Source organism: Balearica regulorum, chromosome 3 (genome assembly GCF_011004875.1).
Source record: "Balearica regulorum gibbericeps isolate bBalReg1 chromosome 3, bBalReg1.pri, whole genome shotgun sequence".
In the NCBI taxonomy this organism is placed as follows: Eukaryota; Metazoa; Chordata; class Aves; order Gruiformes; family Gruidae; genus Balearica; species Balearica regulorum.
Window position 1 is genome coordinate 28,051,884 of NC_046186.1, and position 19,062 is coordinate 28,070,945.

Below are 19,062 nucleotides of genomic sequence, written 5' to 3' on the forward strand. Positions count from 1 at the left end.
CGAAACTGCCCAGGAGCTGGGCAAAAGGAGTGGAAGAAATGCTACAATGCAATAGATGAGCTGCAGGGTGGGGAGGGAAAAGCAGCCAAGAGGAAATCGGGAGCAGGCAGCAAGGGAGGAGGTCACAGAAGCTAGCAGGACAGAGGGAAAATGAAGTCTTTGTGCAAAACTGTTTATGAAGAATCTGTCAGTGAGGAGTTACTTGCTGTAAGAAAAGCGATAAAACACAACGCTCCAAGAAAGAGATGTAAACAGTCTTTTGGTAGGCGTGTGTATGTTTGCAAAGAGAAGAGGTACCAGTGAAGTCAACCTAATGGCCACTGAAGGCTTACTGCTTATTTCAAAGATGACTGGATTTAGCATTTGTAGTCGTATTGGCAAAGATCCTACACACCTAAAATAGGTTCCTGGAGGTATTTTTTAAAAATGTTTAAGATGGCTAGATGCTTAAATCTTGTTAAAAACTTTACGAATCAATCACCTAATAAACTCTCAGGTGCTTCTCAAAATCTCCATCAATATCCTTTAGGTCATAAAGCAAAAAAATGCAGTCCTTGTTTCCCTTTTTATATTCATTCACATATTCCCTGCATTTCTTCATCGTGGCTGTGCTGAAGTTACCCTGAGAGAGGATGCGTGCATGTGTGTGTGTACGTATGCACACGTGCATGCGGAGTCTGGTAGCTCACAGCTCTGTCGTATGTTTTGAGAACATTAATACAATGTTAATAAAAATGCTGAAAGTGAAAAATGATACAATAATGTTTTGCCATATTTGCTTCTAAATGTGATTCACAGGAGACACAATCCAACACAAGCAGATGTCTCCAAAAGAAAGAAGCTGTGAATGCAATCTATAGATTAAATAGCTAATGCTTGGAATTAACCAAGTCTTGTGCTGGGTGATGAGTAATTTGTGTATGATGTCATCTGTATCAGGTCATTCAAATATCATGTAAAGTACATCATGGTATTGGAAAACTAGTAAATAACACCAGAATAAGAATAAAGGGAAATTAACAAAATGGAAATTATTTAGTGAGACATGGAAAAAACTCCTAAAAAGCCCTGTAGAACAACTCCATCCATATGAAAAATTTCATCTCAAGGAAGCTGTCAACTAATACCCAGATTTCTATAAATTATTTTGTATCAGATGTTTAAAAAAAATCCTAAGTGTTTTTCTTACAGAATTGTAATACTGTTTTTCTCATAAGTTTTAATGCTTAAATACATAAAAGCAAAAACCAGGATAGCTGAATAAGACCATGTATGGGACAGCTCATGGTCATACATGCCTTAGAAACTGATTAACTTTGTTTTCAAGCTTGCATCATCAGAGTCTTTACGGTGAAAGCTTCACTTCAATCATGGGAGTAGTCTCAGTGGAGCCAAATGAAGCTGCTCACCTCAGTAGATTTTTTTTATATGTGCCCTCCCAGACATCTGACCTTCATCTCGGTTCCCTTGTAGTGACTTGTAGCAGTGCTGCACCCACCCCTAAGCAGCTAAATTGCTTCAGCAAATGGCAGTCTTTAAATAATTAGTAACAGGTTTATTAGGAGACACTGAGGGATACCTACAAGCAGCAATCCTTCTGAGATCATCCTGAATTATCATTATTTGTCATCAGTTTATTCTTTGTAGGTTATTTCAGAGATACATCTTAACACTATTCAGTAGATAATCACCTCAATATCTACTGTCACTACAGCACTGGGACAAAATAGACCGGTAAGTTTGGATGTGTAAAGTACAAGGCCTTTGAGTAGAAACAGGATTTCACATCTGAAAGTGAAGGCACCAGGTTTATTTATGCTCCAGTTTCTATAGTCTCATCTGCCACATGTCTTATAGTGATTGTGTTATGACAAACGCAAGTGCAAATTTTGGTACATCTCATGATCTTAAATAATCCTTGGTGGCTTCATGAGTCAGGCAATTTAGGAGCCCTTCAAACTGTTTAACAATGGAGATATCAAAAGATGCTGCTTTGACAGCATCTCTTTTGAACTATGTACTTAGACATAGAGTACAAATTAGAGTTTGGCAGAACTGTATGTCTAACTGACCCCACAGCTCAGGACCCAGATATGTTTACACAAACTCAAGGCCATTTTTTGGTTCCAAACCAGCACAGGTAAAAAACCTATTAATAATTTGCAGAGTTATATACTTTTGCTTCAGAGCCAACCATTATTTAAAATACACATAATATTTGCAAATGCTTGTAATAAAACCCAAAGATTTTAACAGTCTAAAATTTGCCCTGGAGAAGTATCTCTAGACAACAGCAAGCTCACAACTGGAGACTTTCTGTGCATCCTTCCACACCCTCAAAAAATTTAACTATTCATATAGAATAAGGTCTTGAAAGGAGTGAGATGTAACACTCCTTTGACTTGCATAAAGTCATGCTAATTTAAAGAACATGGTCCTGTTTCTTCTCAAGAGTTCTCCATTGTGTTCAAAAATTCAAAACATGCTTCGGTAATAGGTATCTGTACTCCCCTCGGTGTGAAGCTGATATAAAACTGTCACCTATGGAGAATGTCAGCACAAATAATACAGCTACCAATGAGTGGCTGACCTATGGGGCACAAGATTTAACAATGTGCCATCAAAGGGGTAAGCTACACACCATTATGTTGATGTTGCACTGCAGTAAGATGAATAAAACTAAGAAGTGAAAATGGGTATGAACTCTGTCAGGTAAGGACTAGTATTAGGACAAAATGTATTTAATATCTTCACTAATGACCTGGAAGGTGTAAAAAAAAAAAAAAGTTCTGAGAAAACTAATGTTCTGTTTCTGCAAACATCTGCTCATGTATCTTTTCAAGGGGAGCGATTATTGTCTTCAGTGGAATTACTACCATACACGCAATTACACCTAATTTAGTTCTGACAAGATCAGGGACAATACTGGAAAGATGTGAGATTGCTATGCAGGAAGTGAGAAATAATCCAAGCAAATTCAGATAATTATAGCCATGGCTAGGAAACTGCAAAACAAGATTTAGACACAACAAAACCAACCAAATACAACATAGTCTAAATTAGCAGGAATAAGAAAGCCTAGCATCTAAACATCCAACAAAACTTTTAATAAAATATCTGAAAAGTCTTTAAGCATGTATCTTAATACAGCAACAAAACAGGCTAACATATTTTAGGACTAATTGCTCAAAAATTTCCTGGAGCAAAGAAAAACCTTTCCATAAGGCTATTTTATAGTTACTTCGGAAATACCATTCTCTCGTCAGAAAATGGACAAAAAAGCATGAATAGGAAAACAACAACAAAAATGATCAGGAGGAGAACAGTTTTATGAGGAGAAATTGTCTTCTCATTAGCAGACATCATACATAATTTTTTTTCAAGTGATGACTAAGCAGGATATGGCCATAGCTGCCTACAAATGTTTCCATAGTGTAAACATCAAGACAACAGATGATTTATTTCAAGTGGTTCAAGTGGGCAGAGCTAGGAATAACAGGAAAAAATAATGGAAAGAAATTATGCAGACCAACAAAAGCATTTCTGGCACTGAATCATGTAAAACTGTACAACGATAAAGGCCAAAAGTCTCATCTTCGAGACATTGAGACTAAGCGGAACAAAGCTGTGACAAACTGCGGGATGGACGACAATGTGACTGTGTGGAACTTCACAACGATGCAGTGATTTGTCACGGCATGAACCTTACTCACCCTGTCACCATGGCGTTAATAATACATTCAGAGTAACTTACGACGTCCATGAGAAATGAAATTGGTGACTTATGTTTTCTGGATCATAGTCTAATAAAGATAATGATATAATCTTTTTTTGTAGAAATGTGAGTTGACTGAGGCTGTAGAATGAAAGGCTATCAAAAGAACTATATAACGGTGCATAAAAGATATATTGCAAAAGCAATTTCAAGATAGTGACATAATGGTGACAGCACTGAGAGAAGTTTTCTCTAAATCTGGGATTTATTATTATTTCAGTGGTAGGTGCTGTCAGGCACAGTATAGACCCATGAAATGACACGAAAGTTAAGTTATATATTAACGCTGTGCATTTTCTATTCTTAAACTTTTTTTCCTTTGCTGGTCCTGAAGTCCCTGATGTGTTGCTGACTCTGGGGAAAATCAGGGCTTTCGTAGCTTCACTTATCCATTCTTCAAAGCCTGTTTTGCTGCTTACACCGTTTCCACAGTGTTAGCTCTTTAGTTCAGAACCACTGATGCTCTTTTCCCCCATGTTGGTCATCAGTGGCAGTTGGTAATAGCCACAGCAATTCCAGGCAGGCTTACCCTCGGCATAGGCCTACCATGGAAAAAAATAAGAACAATCAAGTAAAAAAGGGAATCAAAAAACAGGAATGGAATGGAAAATAATAGAGGAGATGATGGAAGAGTTGCAGGAAGGACAACAGAGCAAGGACCAGAAGCAAGTAACGAACAGAGAAGAGCCTGGTGAGAGGCTGGAGACCTAGTAAGAATAACAGAGTTAGACAAAGTAGTGTAGAGATCACGATAGGATGGGAGCAAAAGGGAGACAGTTGAGAAAAAAGGAAGAGCAGATCCTTTAAGAAGAGCAGAAGATGAATCCATCAGATCAAATTAAACCACAAGAACAGCAGCAGAGTAAAATTAGTAATAAGTAGAAGCATGAGAGAACAGAGGAAATTGGGGAGTAGTGAAGTGAAAGCAGAGAAACGAAATGTATCAGCTAAAAGGTAAAAATTCTGGCAGCTGTTGGCAGCTCTGGCTTTCTTTTCTTTGCAAAAGATTCTTGCTCTATCAGGCAATGTACTTCCACTAGGGAATGCTCTTTCTCAAACCGACTTCAGAGCTTACTGATAATTCTCAGTGCTCAATTAACACAAATCTAGGAAGGTTCAGTTAGGTTGGAGCAACCTCGAGATAATCTTTTTTAGGGTATGCTCAATAGTTAGCTTTTTAATAATACTGGCTTAATAGGTGTAGCTCAAGCCCCTTAACATTGGCACAGATAGATTAGTCAGCAAATGCATCAAAGCAATGAGCTCTCATTAAAAAGAGAAATGCATTATGTCTGCAGGATATATCTTCAACTGCATTTACATTAGGAATTGTACAAGCGTTTCAATGAATTGTCCTGTTTCCTCACTAAAAGTAGGTTATCGCTATTAAAAGAACTGCGTGTAGATCAAGCTGAGGTGCAAAGAACGATAAGACTTGATACAAGTTTTGTTGAGCAGAAAGATTGTAAATACTGTATAAAGCAGAAGAGACCTCAAAATTGTATCTAGTAATGAGATTTAATATAAATTTGGTTCAGTACATAGAATCTCTGATAAATCTAATTGAGGAATTTCAGTAACACATACGTGAGCTATAAAAATCTTAAGTAATATCACTACAAAACTATCAAACGAAATGTCTTATCTGAATATCGACTATAGAGTGAATATTAATTAAAAAGCAAAATTTAAAAAACCTCTTCAGAACTGGATTTTTTGGAGTTATGGATCAACATTAAATACAGTCTGCCAAACTTATATCTAGATTCACTGAACATGAGAACTGAAGAAGTTTTTACATTGAGGAACAAAATATGGATGGTCCCCAAATTAGAATTATATTACATGCCTCTATAATATACTTTGAGTGGTCTTTATCCCTAAAGGTAGAATACTTACAGGTTTTCGAGTTGGGGTAACTTGAACAGAATGATAAAATTCTGGTTGAACTCGGCTGCTTTTCTTGATTTTTCTTTTTCTTACAGAAGTTTCCTGCTCACTTAAGTGGTGAGCTTCCACTAGAGGTTGTGTTTCCTCAAGGCGAGGTGCTACGCGTCTTCTAGCATGACGAGGACTTGATCTAAAGCCCTGTAACAGAAAAAGCAATCATTGTGTTTGACATCTCCCAGAATGGACCCATGTAACAACAGAAAAATTATACAGGATCTTAACAATGACTTGAGGTATAAGCATGCTCATTTTAATTAATATAATGTCCATATGTACTGCATGTAACCGTAAAGAGATGTTGCCAGGTGCTGTTAGTATCACATTTGTTTTATATTTCTCAATTATACATATTATTGACATAGCTAGTAGCAGTAACTCCTGATGCTTTTCTTTATAAGCTCATACTTGTAGTTATTTATAACTATAAAGTTCTAATTTAAAATTTATAATTAAAATTTTCCAGGTTAATTCTTAGCCTCATGAGAAATTGTTTTAGGGAGCATGAGCTGAAAAGGTGGATTTTTTCCTGAGAATGAAAGTGAAGAAAAAGTGGTAGCTGGCAATACTTAATTATGACTAACGGTTCTTGTTAAGAGTTCTGATGCTGCTAGATTTGGGGGGGAGATGTTACCGTTTGGAATAAAATAATTAAGACCGAGTGCTATCTTTTGCTGTCGTCTGAGAAATACATGTGTATTTGGCCAAAGTAATAAACTCAGGAAAAGCTGCCCTTCACAAATGCTTTTTAGAGGCTTGCTGTGAAAACCTCTGAGCATCATCCATAATGTCTCATAGCCTTACAGAATTTCATTCCTTTAATGGCCACGCGTATAACGCTAGCCCTGTATTGCTACCTGCAGAGCATTTACAATGAGCATTCTCTCATTTCACTGTGTCCTCTCTATGCCAACCATCGTGAGCATGCAAAAGCCTGCCATGTGTCATTTGTACTGAATACAATGCTGGTTGATATTAAACTTGGCCAGGTTGTAAATAAGAGTTTCATTCACTTAGTCACATGAGCTTTCAGGACAAGTGAGCCAAGTCTGTCCTTAGTGGCAGTCTGCAGTTTAAGAACTACACTCCCTTTCAAAACCAAGAATAGATGCAACAATTCCTAATTTTCTACCTTCTTTTCCCTTCTAGTAAAATATCTCTGCTGAAATCCTTATGTGACAAACCCAGCACTTAGAAATGGCTGGTCCGTATAAAGAATCAAACTTCTGCAAGGTGAGATTTTAGCTAAAACCGCAGAAATCTCTGCTATGAATCTAAATATCCTGAGTTACTGCCAGCTGAAAACTAGTGGGAGCAATACATTTCCATATAAACCTGCTGTTCTTTTTCCCCTTTTCCCTTAGCTTTTGGGTTTGGATTTTGCATTTTGTTTTGCGGGTTTTTTGGTTTTGTTTTGGTTTGTTTTTTTTAATTAGGAAATCAGCATAGAAAAGTTACACTAAAATGTTGTTATATTCATAAATGGAAGCAATCAAAAGTCAAATGTATGACTCCCTGTGCAAATTGGATTTACTGCTCCAATGTTTATGAGACTGCAAGGGAAGGGAGCTGCAGTCTGTCCTAGGCACCCTGGGAGAGACAGCTATTTTCATTATTTAAAACTGTGCTCTGTAAATAGCCAAAACACACATACATATATATATATATATATATTCACATACACATGCTAGTGATTGCTACAGATATACATTGCATGCAACAGATGATGTGAAAAAGTTGAAGAAACTTGCAGGTAGCAACCTTCTACTCCTGGACACTGGACAGGAGGAACAGGAATAGACCACAGCTCTACTTAGTCCATCTGGGAGGTTCATGTATGTGGTACATCAGGGTTATGAAATACATAGGATGGAAAGATACGGCCAAAATTTCCTGAATCCTGTTTTATGATCCCTCCCTATTCTACTGAAGCAATAGAGTTGTTCAGACTACAGCTAGGGCCAGACTTTGACTCCCTGTATCTTAAAGGAAGCAGGACCCTGGCGGAATCAACCAACACAAGCAGCATAGTGGAAGCCAGTGCAGCCAGTGGACCTGCGCGGATTTAGGAAGATCTCTAAACATTTGAAGACAGGAATCTGTGAGTTACTCTGCCACACTAGTGCAATGGGAAAACTTATTGCCCCATTTTCTTTCTACACTGTGAAACAGCTAACAGATACTTAGAATGTTTCATTCAACGTGATACTAGGACTATTGAGGATGACAGGGAAAAATACAACACAGGGAGCCTGCTATTACAGAGCTTACTTCTTGTGGAAATTTTCTCTTTACAAAAAAAGTTAGCGTGCATCAGGAATTATTCCATAGTAAAAGAAAATATTCCTTCAGAGACCAAAATACCCAGCAAATCTGTTCTGAGTTCTGAAATCAGAAGAGATTTTCTAAATGTTAAATGCATTGTGATTCATTTACAGACGATGGCTACTGGCCGAAGCCTGGTTATATACCCTCCACTGCAGCTGCTCCCTCACCACTCTCCCATCCCCATTAGCTGGATAAAACTCTTTTGGAAAGTATGTTTATGTAACAGAAGAATTCGGTAGAAGATAAGCAGCTCTAAAAGTGCTTAGAGATGCATGCCAAATAGGGATTTAACTATGTGGGTCTCTCTCACTGAGTGACTTCACCTCAAAATACTTCAATGTTTACTGATTATTATGTTTTGATACGAAAAAATCACTTGTGACTTCCAGAAAAGTCTGTTTATAGACAGTGCTTCTCCTTCATATTTTATATATTTTTCTCTTTTACTGTTTATTACTAGCAAGAAAATGGGATCTTTATCTCTTTAAGAGCTCATCTGCTTCTGTTTGCTGAAGCTTATTCTTCACTTGAAGTCATAATCTGCCTGCAGTATCACAAATGGTTGCTCTGGGGAGGATTATAATGCGATAAAGGCAGAGGATCATGATTTCAGGTGGAAAATTAATTCCATATCAACAAAGATAATGTTACAAGGGCAGAGTTCTCAGACCAAAACCGGAAATGCTTACTCATTCCTGCAATGAGACTTTGCCAGAGCAAACACCCAAATCTGGAAAATTTCAAAATTTGGTAATCAAAAATGAAGACAGGAGTCAAAAGTGATGTAACGTATGGGAGCTGCTACTCCTGTGCTCAATGCAAAAGTAGAATGGCCAGTGATTCCTTCTCAACAGTGAAATGAACTGACGCTCCTTGTGTCATCTGTGTTAGTTATCCTTCAGTTGAACCCAAAATTGAAAACTTATCATACTAATACAACAATCAAAACAAAAAATGTGAAAATGACACAAATATCTGTTTGGCAAAGCACTATTGTAGATGTTAAGTCAGCACTTGGAAGAGCAGAAAAATATTACAGAATACTCTGGGACGCACAGTACACCACCTGAGACCAAATCACTGAGAAAACACTAGAGATTTTAAAATCACGCGGGCAATACAATGAGATTGCTGTAACACCGTTAAGCAATTTGTAGTTTCCGGTATCATGTGAATGCTGTGTCACTGGACAGTGACAAACCTTTTCTTGTTCTTTGTGCTCAGGAGTTGCTCATTCCTAGTCCCTACTGCCTGACTCATTTTTATGCCTGTAAAATTCTGAAACAAGGCAAACCAAATAAGACTTCAAACACATATTTTTAGATAATCTGTCTTCTAAATACTAAAATAACTGCGCAAAGATTTACACTAGAAAGTATTTTTCCTTAAAGAAACAACTCAGATGACCACCAGAAACGGTTTTAGATATCACAGAGGAAGACAACAGGGAAACTGAATGTGGGATTATCTTCTCTCCAAAACCATTCATGTGCATGCTTTCCGTTAAGAGTCTGAATCCATGAAGACTGATCTTCCTAGTCATACTCTACAGTCAGCAGGAATAGAGAGCTGTCTCTGGAGACCAGTGCAGAGCCAAAGCCTAGTTCACCTACTCTCAAGGGAGCTTTTCTGTCTGTGGAAGAAGACTGGGGAGATCAGCCTCTTTTAACTGAAATTCATCCTTTTAAGTCTTCTCTGAAAGTGGGTTTTTTTTCCTGGAATGAAGTGGGGTAATATTGAAAAGACCTGTTGTGTCTCTCTTTACACCCAACCAACGATGAATGTTCCATGCCTGGGCATTGCGTGCCACAGCGCACAATCCACTGGTTGTGTAAAATGACTTCCATGGGAAGAGGTTCTGTAAAAAAAAAGTCTTCTAATCCAGCCAAGTTTTAACTTCACACCTTTCATTCAGTGACTGATTTCTTGTCTGTCGAAACACAGTGTGGGATTCCTCTGCTCAGCAGATCTCCCCTCTCTGGGTTCCCTTTCAAGTCACCACAGTCAGCAGGTAAGATGAACCATTCTGTAATGGCATCTATTTCTCTCCATTAGCCATAAAGGGAGCCCAAGCTGGCTACTTCACTCGCAGATATCTATAGTGTATGTATCCAAAATTAGATAGGATGGATCAGACCCATGATGACTAGTTTTTGGTCTGCCTTCAATACAGACTTACACAGAATCACAGAATGGCTGAGGTTGGAAGGAGTCCAGAGGTTATCTGGTCCAACCTCCCAGATCAAGCAAGGTCATCTAGAGCCAGCTGCCCAGGACCATGTCCAGATAGGTTTTGAATATCTCCAAGGATGGAGACTCTAAAACCTCTCTGGGCAACCTGTGCCAGTGCTCAGTCACCCTCACAGCGTAAAGTTGTTTCCTGATGTTCAGAGGGAACCTCCTGTGTTCCAGTTTGTGCCCATGGCCTCTGGTCCTGCCACTGGGCACCACTGAAAGAGCCTGGCTCTGTCCTCTTTGCACCCTCCCCTCAGGTACTTATTGGTAAGATCCCAAATTCACACCTTGCAAATGTTTTAAGAAAATACCATCCTCAATTTGTCAGAAGTGATTCTAAAATCTGACTTCATTCCATATATATTTTATTATTAGATTTCCTCTTATTTTCCTCTTCCTACATGAAACAATTCCAGTCTCTTCCATCACTTTTTTTTTGGTGAGAGTTTTACATGTCCGTATTCACAGACATCACCCTTGCTGGATCCCCATAATTCAGTATAGTACTCTTACAAATTTGTATTACTGATATATATACACTAGTATAGCAAGGTTTTCCATTCTCTTTAAATATTTCCCATCCCGTCTTCTTTTCTCATCAGGCTATACATCTGAAAGAGGTCTGCACTGAATTATCAACAGTAATTCAAAAGGCCCTTTCTGAAGACCATAAACTTAAAAATTAATAAAGTAGATAAACAACTTTTCTTTGTAATATACCCAGCCTTGCATTTATTAACATCATGTGTGTTCATTTGCCCCATTCTTCAGAATTTCTCCAGTATGGTCTGGTATTTGATAACCAAGTATGTGACAGTCTGCAACCCTTGTTATGTTTTTTGCCTATTCCCATTTGTAGCCCATTCATTAATAGAAAAAAACCCCAGGATTTTGAAACTCCTTTAAAAAAAACCTTGTCTAACCTTTGATTTTTATTTTTTTTTATTTACGGATAAGGACATTTCAGACAATGTGTTGAACCTTTTTCTTTCACTTTCTTAATTTCTCTGTATTTCTTTTTAATTCTTTTTCTGATACTTTAATAGAATATGAATACATTGGTGCTATCCCATATGTGCATTATTGCTTTAGAGAAATGAATCTTTGACTCCTCCATTCTTTCACTGTGTGATTGTATTAATTCATCACATCCTTTTCCTCTCCATTCTAGTTTCTAATATCTCTACTGTGTTCATCATACATTATCTATTATTTTATGCTTTATAAGAAACCATATTCATTCTTCATTTTTTCCAGTGTGTAAGTATTTTATATAGAATATATTCATATATATGAATTCTTATTTTGGAACCCAACCTTTCCAGCCAGTATGTGCTTTCAGAGTCACTAAACAGTAACTTCAAGAGAAGTAAGAGTTCATTATCTGATGTCCAGCTGAAGTCAACAGAAATCTTTGCATTAACTTCAGTAGACACTGGACTGCAGCCCAGTTTACCTTCTGGCAGAACTTCAGTAAACCGCAGAAAAAGCTCTAGCTAGCATGAAGCCACAATTCAGCGCACTAGGAGGAATGACAGCAGAACTCAGTTGTGTTTGCAAATGCCTTTACAGATATTTGAGTAAGTCCCATAGATTAAATGCAATTTTGCAGGTGCACTAATGAACATCAAAGCCAAAGGAAGCTGAGATAGGACATCCAACTTCGTGTGCTTGCTTTAAGGTTTTTGACAGTGGTTGTGTATGCGTGAGAATTGTCATCTATTACCATTGTCAATTAATGGCCTCAAGAAACAGTCTTTGAATTGTCAGTTACTGCCTGTTTAAAGCTTAGAAACTTTCATGTGTATGCAACCTACAACATCTTAGGGCCTGGAGACATTAGCATGCTGAGTATCAAAACCGTTTTCAAGATGCCGGAGTTCTCAGCTGTTTTGCTGACAGGCTGAAATAGAATTAAACCCTATAGTTGAAGTATCTACTTGAACTAAAAAGGCAGGTTTAATTTAATAACTTTATTGTATCAGATTCTCCTGCACACTAGAAGAGAGAAATTTGAGGGTCTTTCTGCTGCACATATAAACATATATATATGCATCTGTATTGTAAGAACAGTTTTAAATTAAAAAGTGACCAAGATTGCATTATTTCCCTTCCTCTTCTTCCATTGTGACTTCCATCCCAAATATCCTCAGTTTACAAAGAAACAAACGCCCCCCCAATTATTTAACTGCCAGTTTTGCAAGTTCAACCCCAAATCCAGGATTCATGTCAAGTCCAAACTATTTATACATCCTCTCTGATATAAAAGATTGCTAACTAAATCCAGGTCTTAGTTTTCTATAGCAGGAAGATTACCTACACTCCCTCAGTATGTTACTTCACAAACGCACAAGGAGGAAGCAACTGCATTTGCTCTTTCTTAGTTCTGTCAGGTCTCAAAAAATAGACTGCAACCTTTTTTTTTATTTTAGTTCTCTTGATATATTTTTTTCAATCTTAGCTAAGGGTTACTCCTATAAAGATCTGCATTAAGATTTAAAACATCAAATGTAAAATTTTACATTCGATTTTTCATTCTAGTCCCTCATTAACAAGCTTTCACTGATGCTTCTTTCCATGTCTTATGTGTATTTTAGGAGATAGTATTATTATCTTCTAAACCGTAAATTCTAAGCAGTTCTGGAACCATTTCTCAGATATTGAAGACTGATTTGGCATGTATCATATTCCAAGATAAGTCCACACATTCAAAGGGATTAAAAGCAATTGTCTTTTACATAACCTGCACAAGATTACTTTTCCAACCGAGTTCATGAACTACAACATCAATAACTAGCTTTCCAGTTCCTAAGTGGGCCCCCAAGTGTACACATACCAGCCCCTGTGTGAACCTAGGGTGTAGATGTGAATTTAGAGTACAGTTTTTAATAACCCATGCTGCATTACACTGCTGTTTTACACAATGTGGTTTTTTCCTGTCTTAAGCTTAGGATTCCTATCAAAGCAGGTAAGCTGTAACACTAGGAAAATCTGATGATGTGTAAGCAAATAGCCACGTAGCATCCCCAGTCATGCCTCAAGATATCCTTTAAATACTCCTTCCTGTCTAAATCTATAAACCACAGAAGCTGGCCTGTTCTCCATGCAGTCCTATCGTTCTCTGACAAGAAATCTTGCAGCCCTCCACGGCCGCCTTGCCTTTGCGATGGCTTGTCCCAGTTCCTTCCCTGTTACCTCAGGGCACCGCCAGCCTACAGTAGGAACGGAACAATTATTTAAGAACAAAAATAAATCAGAGTACTGCTTGATCAGTGGTCTGCAAGGGAGCATTTAATTTAGAATATACTAGCACATTCCCCAAACACGTCCCTCTTCCACCCCTGCTTCCTCTATTTTCCATCTCACCACTTCTTCTCAGCTTGGGCAGTGTACAGTATACATCAAGAATCTGCCGTGAGGAATTAACTTTAAATATTAAAAATTACAGTAAGAAGGAGAATAAGAAACAACACACAGACTGCTAAACGATGCGAGTGCTGCCCAACATCTAGTACAAAGAACTGACTCTCCTCTGTCCAGTGTTCTTGTTTTAAGTACAAACTGGTGACAGAATTTATGCCACCGCAGCATGTGAAGATGGGTGTGCACTTTGTCAAGCATAAAACAGGTGCATAACTGATGAGAGACTTAACAGGCATATGTAATAAAAAAAAGATACCTAGGGTGGAATTCAGATATCTATTAAGATACCTAGATTCAGACACTAACAACCTATCTGAACAGGTCTCTCCTTCAGGAACTACTAGTCCAAGCTCCCCTAACAGCCAACAAAAAATTTAGCCAATACATTCAGTGAGGCTTGAAGAACTGTCCAGCTCATCCTGAAGCAGACAGCTACACTAGGTCAGCTGAGTAGCTCTACAGACTATAAACTGTAAATGCTTACAGCAAGCTTATCTTGCTGTATAAGAAGATGCTGGTTTTGCAGAGTCACTTTCCGACTCCGGCTGCACTTTACACGCAGGAAGGTAGCGGCAGCAGATCAGAAGGGAATGATGCCTCGACCTAGTTGTATCATTTTGTTCTCTCTAGAACACAGAAGGAGGATAAATATAATGCCTCCATCTGACATGATTATGCATTTCACTGTAGTTAGTGCTATCAATTCAGATAATCATAAATTAAGTCTTGTAAGAACTGTTTCACTTCCAGCCTGCTCTACTATTTGCCCTGCCATCCCAAAGCAGAGTGCTTTATTTAAGCAGCTGAGTGGACAGGGGCGATAAGGACATTGGCACAACTTGGAAGAAATGTGTCTTTGCCCAATTGTCAACTGCAGTTAGGTTCTATAGCTGATGTCATGTTTTCACATTTCCGCCGTAACTCATATTTCATTCCTGCTGATGAGTCAGGACTGACTCTCCTTGATGCAAGGCAGTAGGGCACAAGGGAGCACAGCAAGGGCTCAGATGCCTGAACGGCAGAAGAACCCAGGTAACGGGTACCCAGGCTTGCAGGTGAACTAGAAGCACAAGGAATCAGCTCAAAACCAAGCTCTTCATGCAGTGCTTGCTTTCATTTAATACCCTCAGCCTAAAGTGCTGAGCTGTTTCTGAAGGGGCATCCACAACCTGATCTGTCAGCCTAATAATCTAACCACAGTAACTGAGAAATCAGGTGGATGGTTAAGCTTTTTGAGCCATATGGGATCTATGGACCCCTGCATGATCCTTTCCGTCTGTACAAGAACAGTTTCTACAGCAGACGTGGTAATACATGTGTTCACCACAAGTATGACTTCAGCTATTTTAATTCGCAGTTTAAATCTGAGGTTAGCTTTGGCCAAAAACCGGTAGCTAGAAGTTCCCCTTCTGTACACGTGTACAACGTGGCTGCTAACAGTCGGATGGCGACAAGCCTTGCTCCACCCAGATCCCCTTCAAACCAGGGCTCTGCCTGCTTGCAAGCAGCTGCTTGTGCCCACCAAGAACACTGTAACTGGCATGCGACGTATCTGAAGCTGCAACCTCATCTGAAACACACGTTTCCAGAGATAACAGTAGATACTGAGAAGCCTGAGTATGTAAGTACTTACATGATAGCTAGGAGGTTTTGACATAACTGTATTAATGGGAAACCAAATAGTAAGAAGAACTTTTAATATGTACTGCATCTTACATTACTGTGTCCAGCTCTGGGGGCCCCAGTACAGGAGAGACATTGAGCTGTTGGAGCGAGTCCAGAGGAGGACCACGAAGCTGATCGGAGGGATGGAGCACCTCTCCTGTGAGGACAGGCTGAGAGAGTTGGGATTGTTCAGCCTGGAGAAGAGAAGGCTCCAGGGAGACCTTATAGCAGCCTTCCAGTACCTACAGGGGGCCTACAGGAAAGCTGGTGAGGGACTGTTTGTATCAGGGAGTGTAGTGACAGGACAAGGGGTAATGGGTTTAAGCTGAAGGAGGGTCGATTTAGATTAGATGTTAGAAAGAAATTCTTCACTGTGAGGGTGGTGAGGCACTGGAACAGGTTGCCCAGAGAAGCTGTGGAGGCCCCACCCTTGGCAGTGTTTAAGACCAGGTTGGATGGGGCTTTGGGCAATGTGGTCTAGTGGAGGGTGTCCCTGCCCATGGCAGGGGGGTTGGAACTGGATGATCTTTGAAGTCTCTTCCAACCCAAACCTTTCTGTGATTCCATGATCTTTATGCGGTGGTTGTCCCTATCCTGTTAGAGAGCTGTGAGGATGTGTGCATTACTAATGCAGGTCCCAATACACAGTGTATCGAGACCATGCCTTACCCATTGATGTGGACCATGACACAATGTCAGTACTTTATCAGGTGATTGATGGAGCTAGGAGGAGATCTCCTCAGCATTTCAATGCTCTGCAGACTGTTGGATGCCAGAATAGAGATGCAGGCAACCAGATGGCTATAGAAATATAGAGGGCATTTCTACACTACAGTTACGAGGGAGTAAAGGTACCCAATCCAAGTTAACTCTGGAGTTAGCTCAGGAACTCAAGTGTTCTTGCTGCAGCCACCAAGGAATTGCCATATATTTTGTGATACAATTGTCAAACAAGCTGTTTCTCAGCATAGACCGATGCTTGCTAGGCTATCTAAAGGCAGCACTGCAGTGAATAAAGCTGACAGTGACGGGCAGATGATGTATAGTAAGCAGAATCTCAGTGGTACCTAGTTTGCTATGTAGCAGATCAGCGTGACATATTCTGTCTGGGCCACGTTACTGGACATACTATGAAAAATGGATAGAAGGATTTGCGTTTATACAGTGTAACCTGTATTTATAGCTCTCCATCCCTATAATAAGTGCTTTCATACATCTAAGAAAAAAATTTATTTTTGTCTCTGATTTATTTTCCCTTGAACCTGTTCCTTAACTCTTAGGCGGCTAATGGAAAAACAGTTTAAACATCCTGGGGGGAAAGGATGTCAAACACAAAAGGTAAAATATTTTCAGGGTGATTCAGCTCCACAAAGACAAAAAGACATCCTTTGAATAGGTGAATGAATGTATTTTTCTGTACATTTCTGTTGCTCCTTGAATGCACTCCCTCCAATCAAACAGAAGACTCAAATTCAGCTTGGAGGGGCTGCTGATTTCTCTTTTCACTGGTGCTGTACATATCTGGAGCAGTTTATAAATAACTCTGCAATGCTCAGGATGAATTATGGTGCAACTCTTCAAAGACTATTCATTATTGGTTTTTAAGATATCTAGAACTATATTTTTAGGCAACTGTCTCACAATTGGCCTCAGAAGGGGGATGTTTATGGCAAAGGTATGCTTAGGGATAAATTTGTGAACACTTTTTCTGGGCATCAATTGTTGGCACAGTCAATATATACATTTACAGGAGATCGTTGTACTAGAGTTTTGCATCCATTGTACCATAATGCATGATTTAGCAAATTCATTTGCTCTTGAAAATTGTCATTGGTCTTGACTGACCTATTTCACTACCAGTCTTGTCACAACAATAGACTGAATATATAACCTTGTAAAGACTGTTCAGTATACTAAGAAGAAACTGTGGGGTCTGCAAAACTCACATGACCAAATGCTATTCCTTTGCTACAGCTGTGGTTAATATATGCTGCCAGCCCTCCCAGAGAGTCTTCTCGGAAAGTGTCAACTCCTGTTTGCCTTACTGGTATGACTAGTCCCACCAGACGTGCACCTGGGTTATGTGAATTTACAGTGGACTCTAAAACTTGTACGGAATTCATTCCTAGTAGGTTTATACCTGTAGGTCTCAGTGGAAGCATTCACAGAAACTTGCCCAAAATATATGAGTCAAAATTAAACAAATACAAAAAGATGCTGCTCCTGACTACCCACAGACACCAATACCTTCAGTTCTGAGATCATAGTATTTCTAATTTAAAAAGTAAGATAAGGGAAAAATGTAAAGCTCAGAGAAAATTTCAGGCAAAAGATTTATAAATCTGGTGATTTTTTCCACCTAATAATATGAAAACCATAAACTACTGGTTTAGCAATTAGCACAATTATCCCTTCACAATCTCATAAAAAACACCATTTAAAAATCCTGAACGAGAACCTTCCTTTTCACAGTTCTTGCCCTTAAATTATGAGATTTTTAAGAATTATACCATTTGGATTTATTCCTTCCAGCTTAAGGGCTAGAACCTTACTTCCTTTTTAATTGAAAGGTAAAAATCCCACATAATCCCATGACTCCAGAGGTTTAGACAATAAGGAAAACTAATTCAGAAAGAAATTTGAATCACAAGAAGTAGCAACACCAACATGTAAAGCAGTGCCTTTAAATTGTGAAGTACAGAAGACACGCAGACCTCTGTAAAGTGTAAGCTGCTAAACATTTAAATGTATCGCACCTAAGACCCCAAAGTACTCAGAGAAAATTCCTATACTTCATGAAAAAAACAAACCTCTACAGAGAGCATGAGAAGAATTAAGTCAGTGAATCACTGATAGCATTCACATTTTTGAATATACTAGGAATAATAATAAATAACACCCCCCCAACATAGTCCCTGTTTTGGTGAAACTCACTGAATTACACTGTTACTTCGGTGTGGTTTTGGTTAAGCACAGACACTTCATTCTACAACTGATTCTCAAAATAAAGAATAGTGCAAATAGCTACATCAAAGTCTGATTTGTCATGTAAGCAATGAATATTTCCGTTGGAAATTTACTTGTTTTCTTTTTACAGCCATGGCATATCTAGGTCTCCCTCAGATTAGAAACATTAACTATTCTGGGTACGATTCCTGTGTGACTTCATGGAGTATCTATAGTACCTGGGGGATGGAGGGAATCTTAGGAGCAGTTATAGTCATAACGAACTTAAAGGAATGCAGTAAAAATATATTAAAAAAATAGACCTGACAAACTTCAGATGGTAGTAAATGAACATTAGTGGGGAGGTAGAGACACCGCTGTATTATCTCAGGAAACTCTCACATCATCTTGCTGGTTAATTTTTCTGTTATGAAGCATCTCTAACAAAGACAGACTTTAACCTACTTTATATTCATAATGATTCATGCAAATTTACCTCCTTTTGAGGCAGGGGGTCAAGTGTTTAAGTTCATTCTATAATGAGTAAAATCTACATAGATTTTTGCAGTATAATAATGAGGCATGTTTTGCAAGGCATTCAAAATCAAGACCCACAAAACCAGACAAACTGTTTGTGAATTCAATTCACCAATGGCATATAAAATCAGAACAGAAGAGCTGATAAGGATCATAAATACATTTTCAAATTTAGTATTTATCCTCCCATAGTATGGTGTCTTAGT

At 38.7% G+C, this 19,062-nt stretch overlaps 1 protein-coding gene and 1 long non-coding RNA gene across 9 annotated transcripts in view; one reads left to right on the plus strand and one right to left on the minus strand.

The window, feature by feature from the left end:
- DST (dystonin) overlaps positions 1-19,062 on the minus strand; it is a 315,509-nt gene that overhangs the window by 293,239 nt on the left and 3,208 nt on the right. For all 8 annotated transcript variants that reach the window (XM_075747388.1, XM_075747384.1, XM_075747380.1 and 5 more), the window contains exon 3: positions 5,675-5,863. In XM_075747388.1, the coding sequence (XP_075603503.1) occupies positions 5,675-5,863 (189 nt within the window). The remainder of the gene's footprint in view (positions 1-5,674; positions 5,864-19,062) is intronic.
- Positions 5,835-8,262, plus strand: LOC142600932 (uncharacterized). Its single transcript, XR_012834424.1, has 3 exons — positions 5,835-5,958; positions 6,872-6,955; positions 8,161-8,262. It is a non-coding gene; the product is annotated as an uncharacterized LOC142600932 (long non-coding RNA).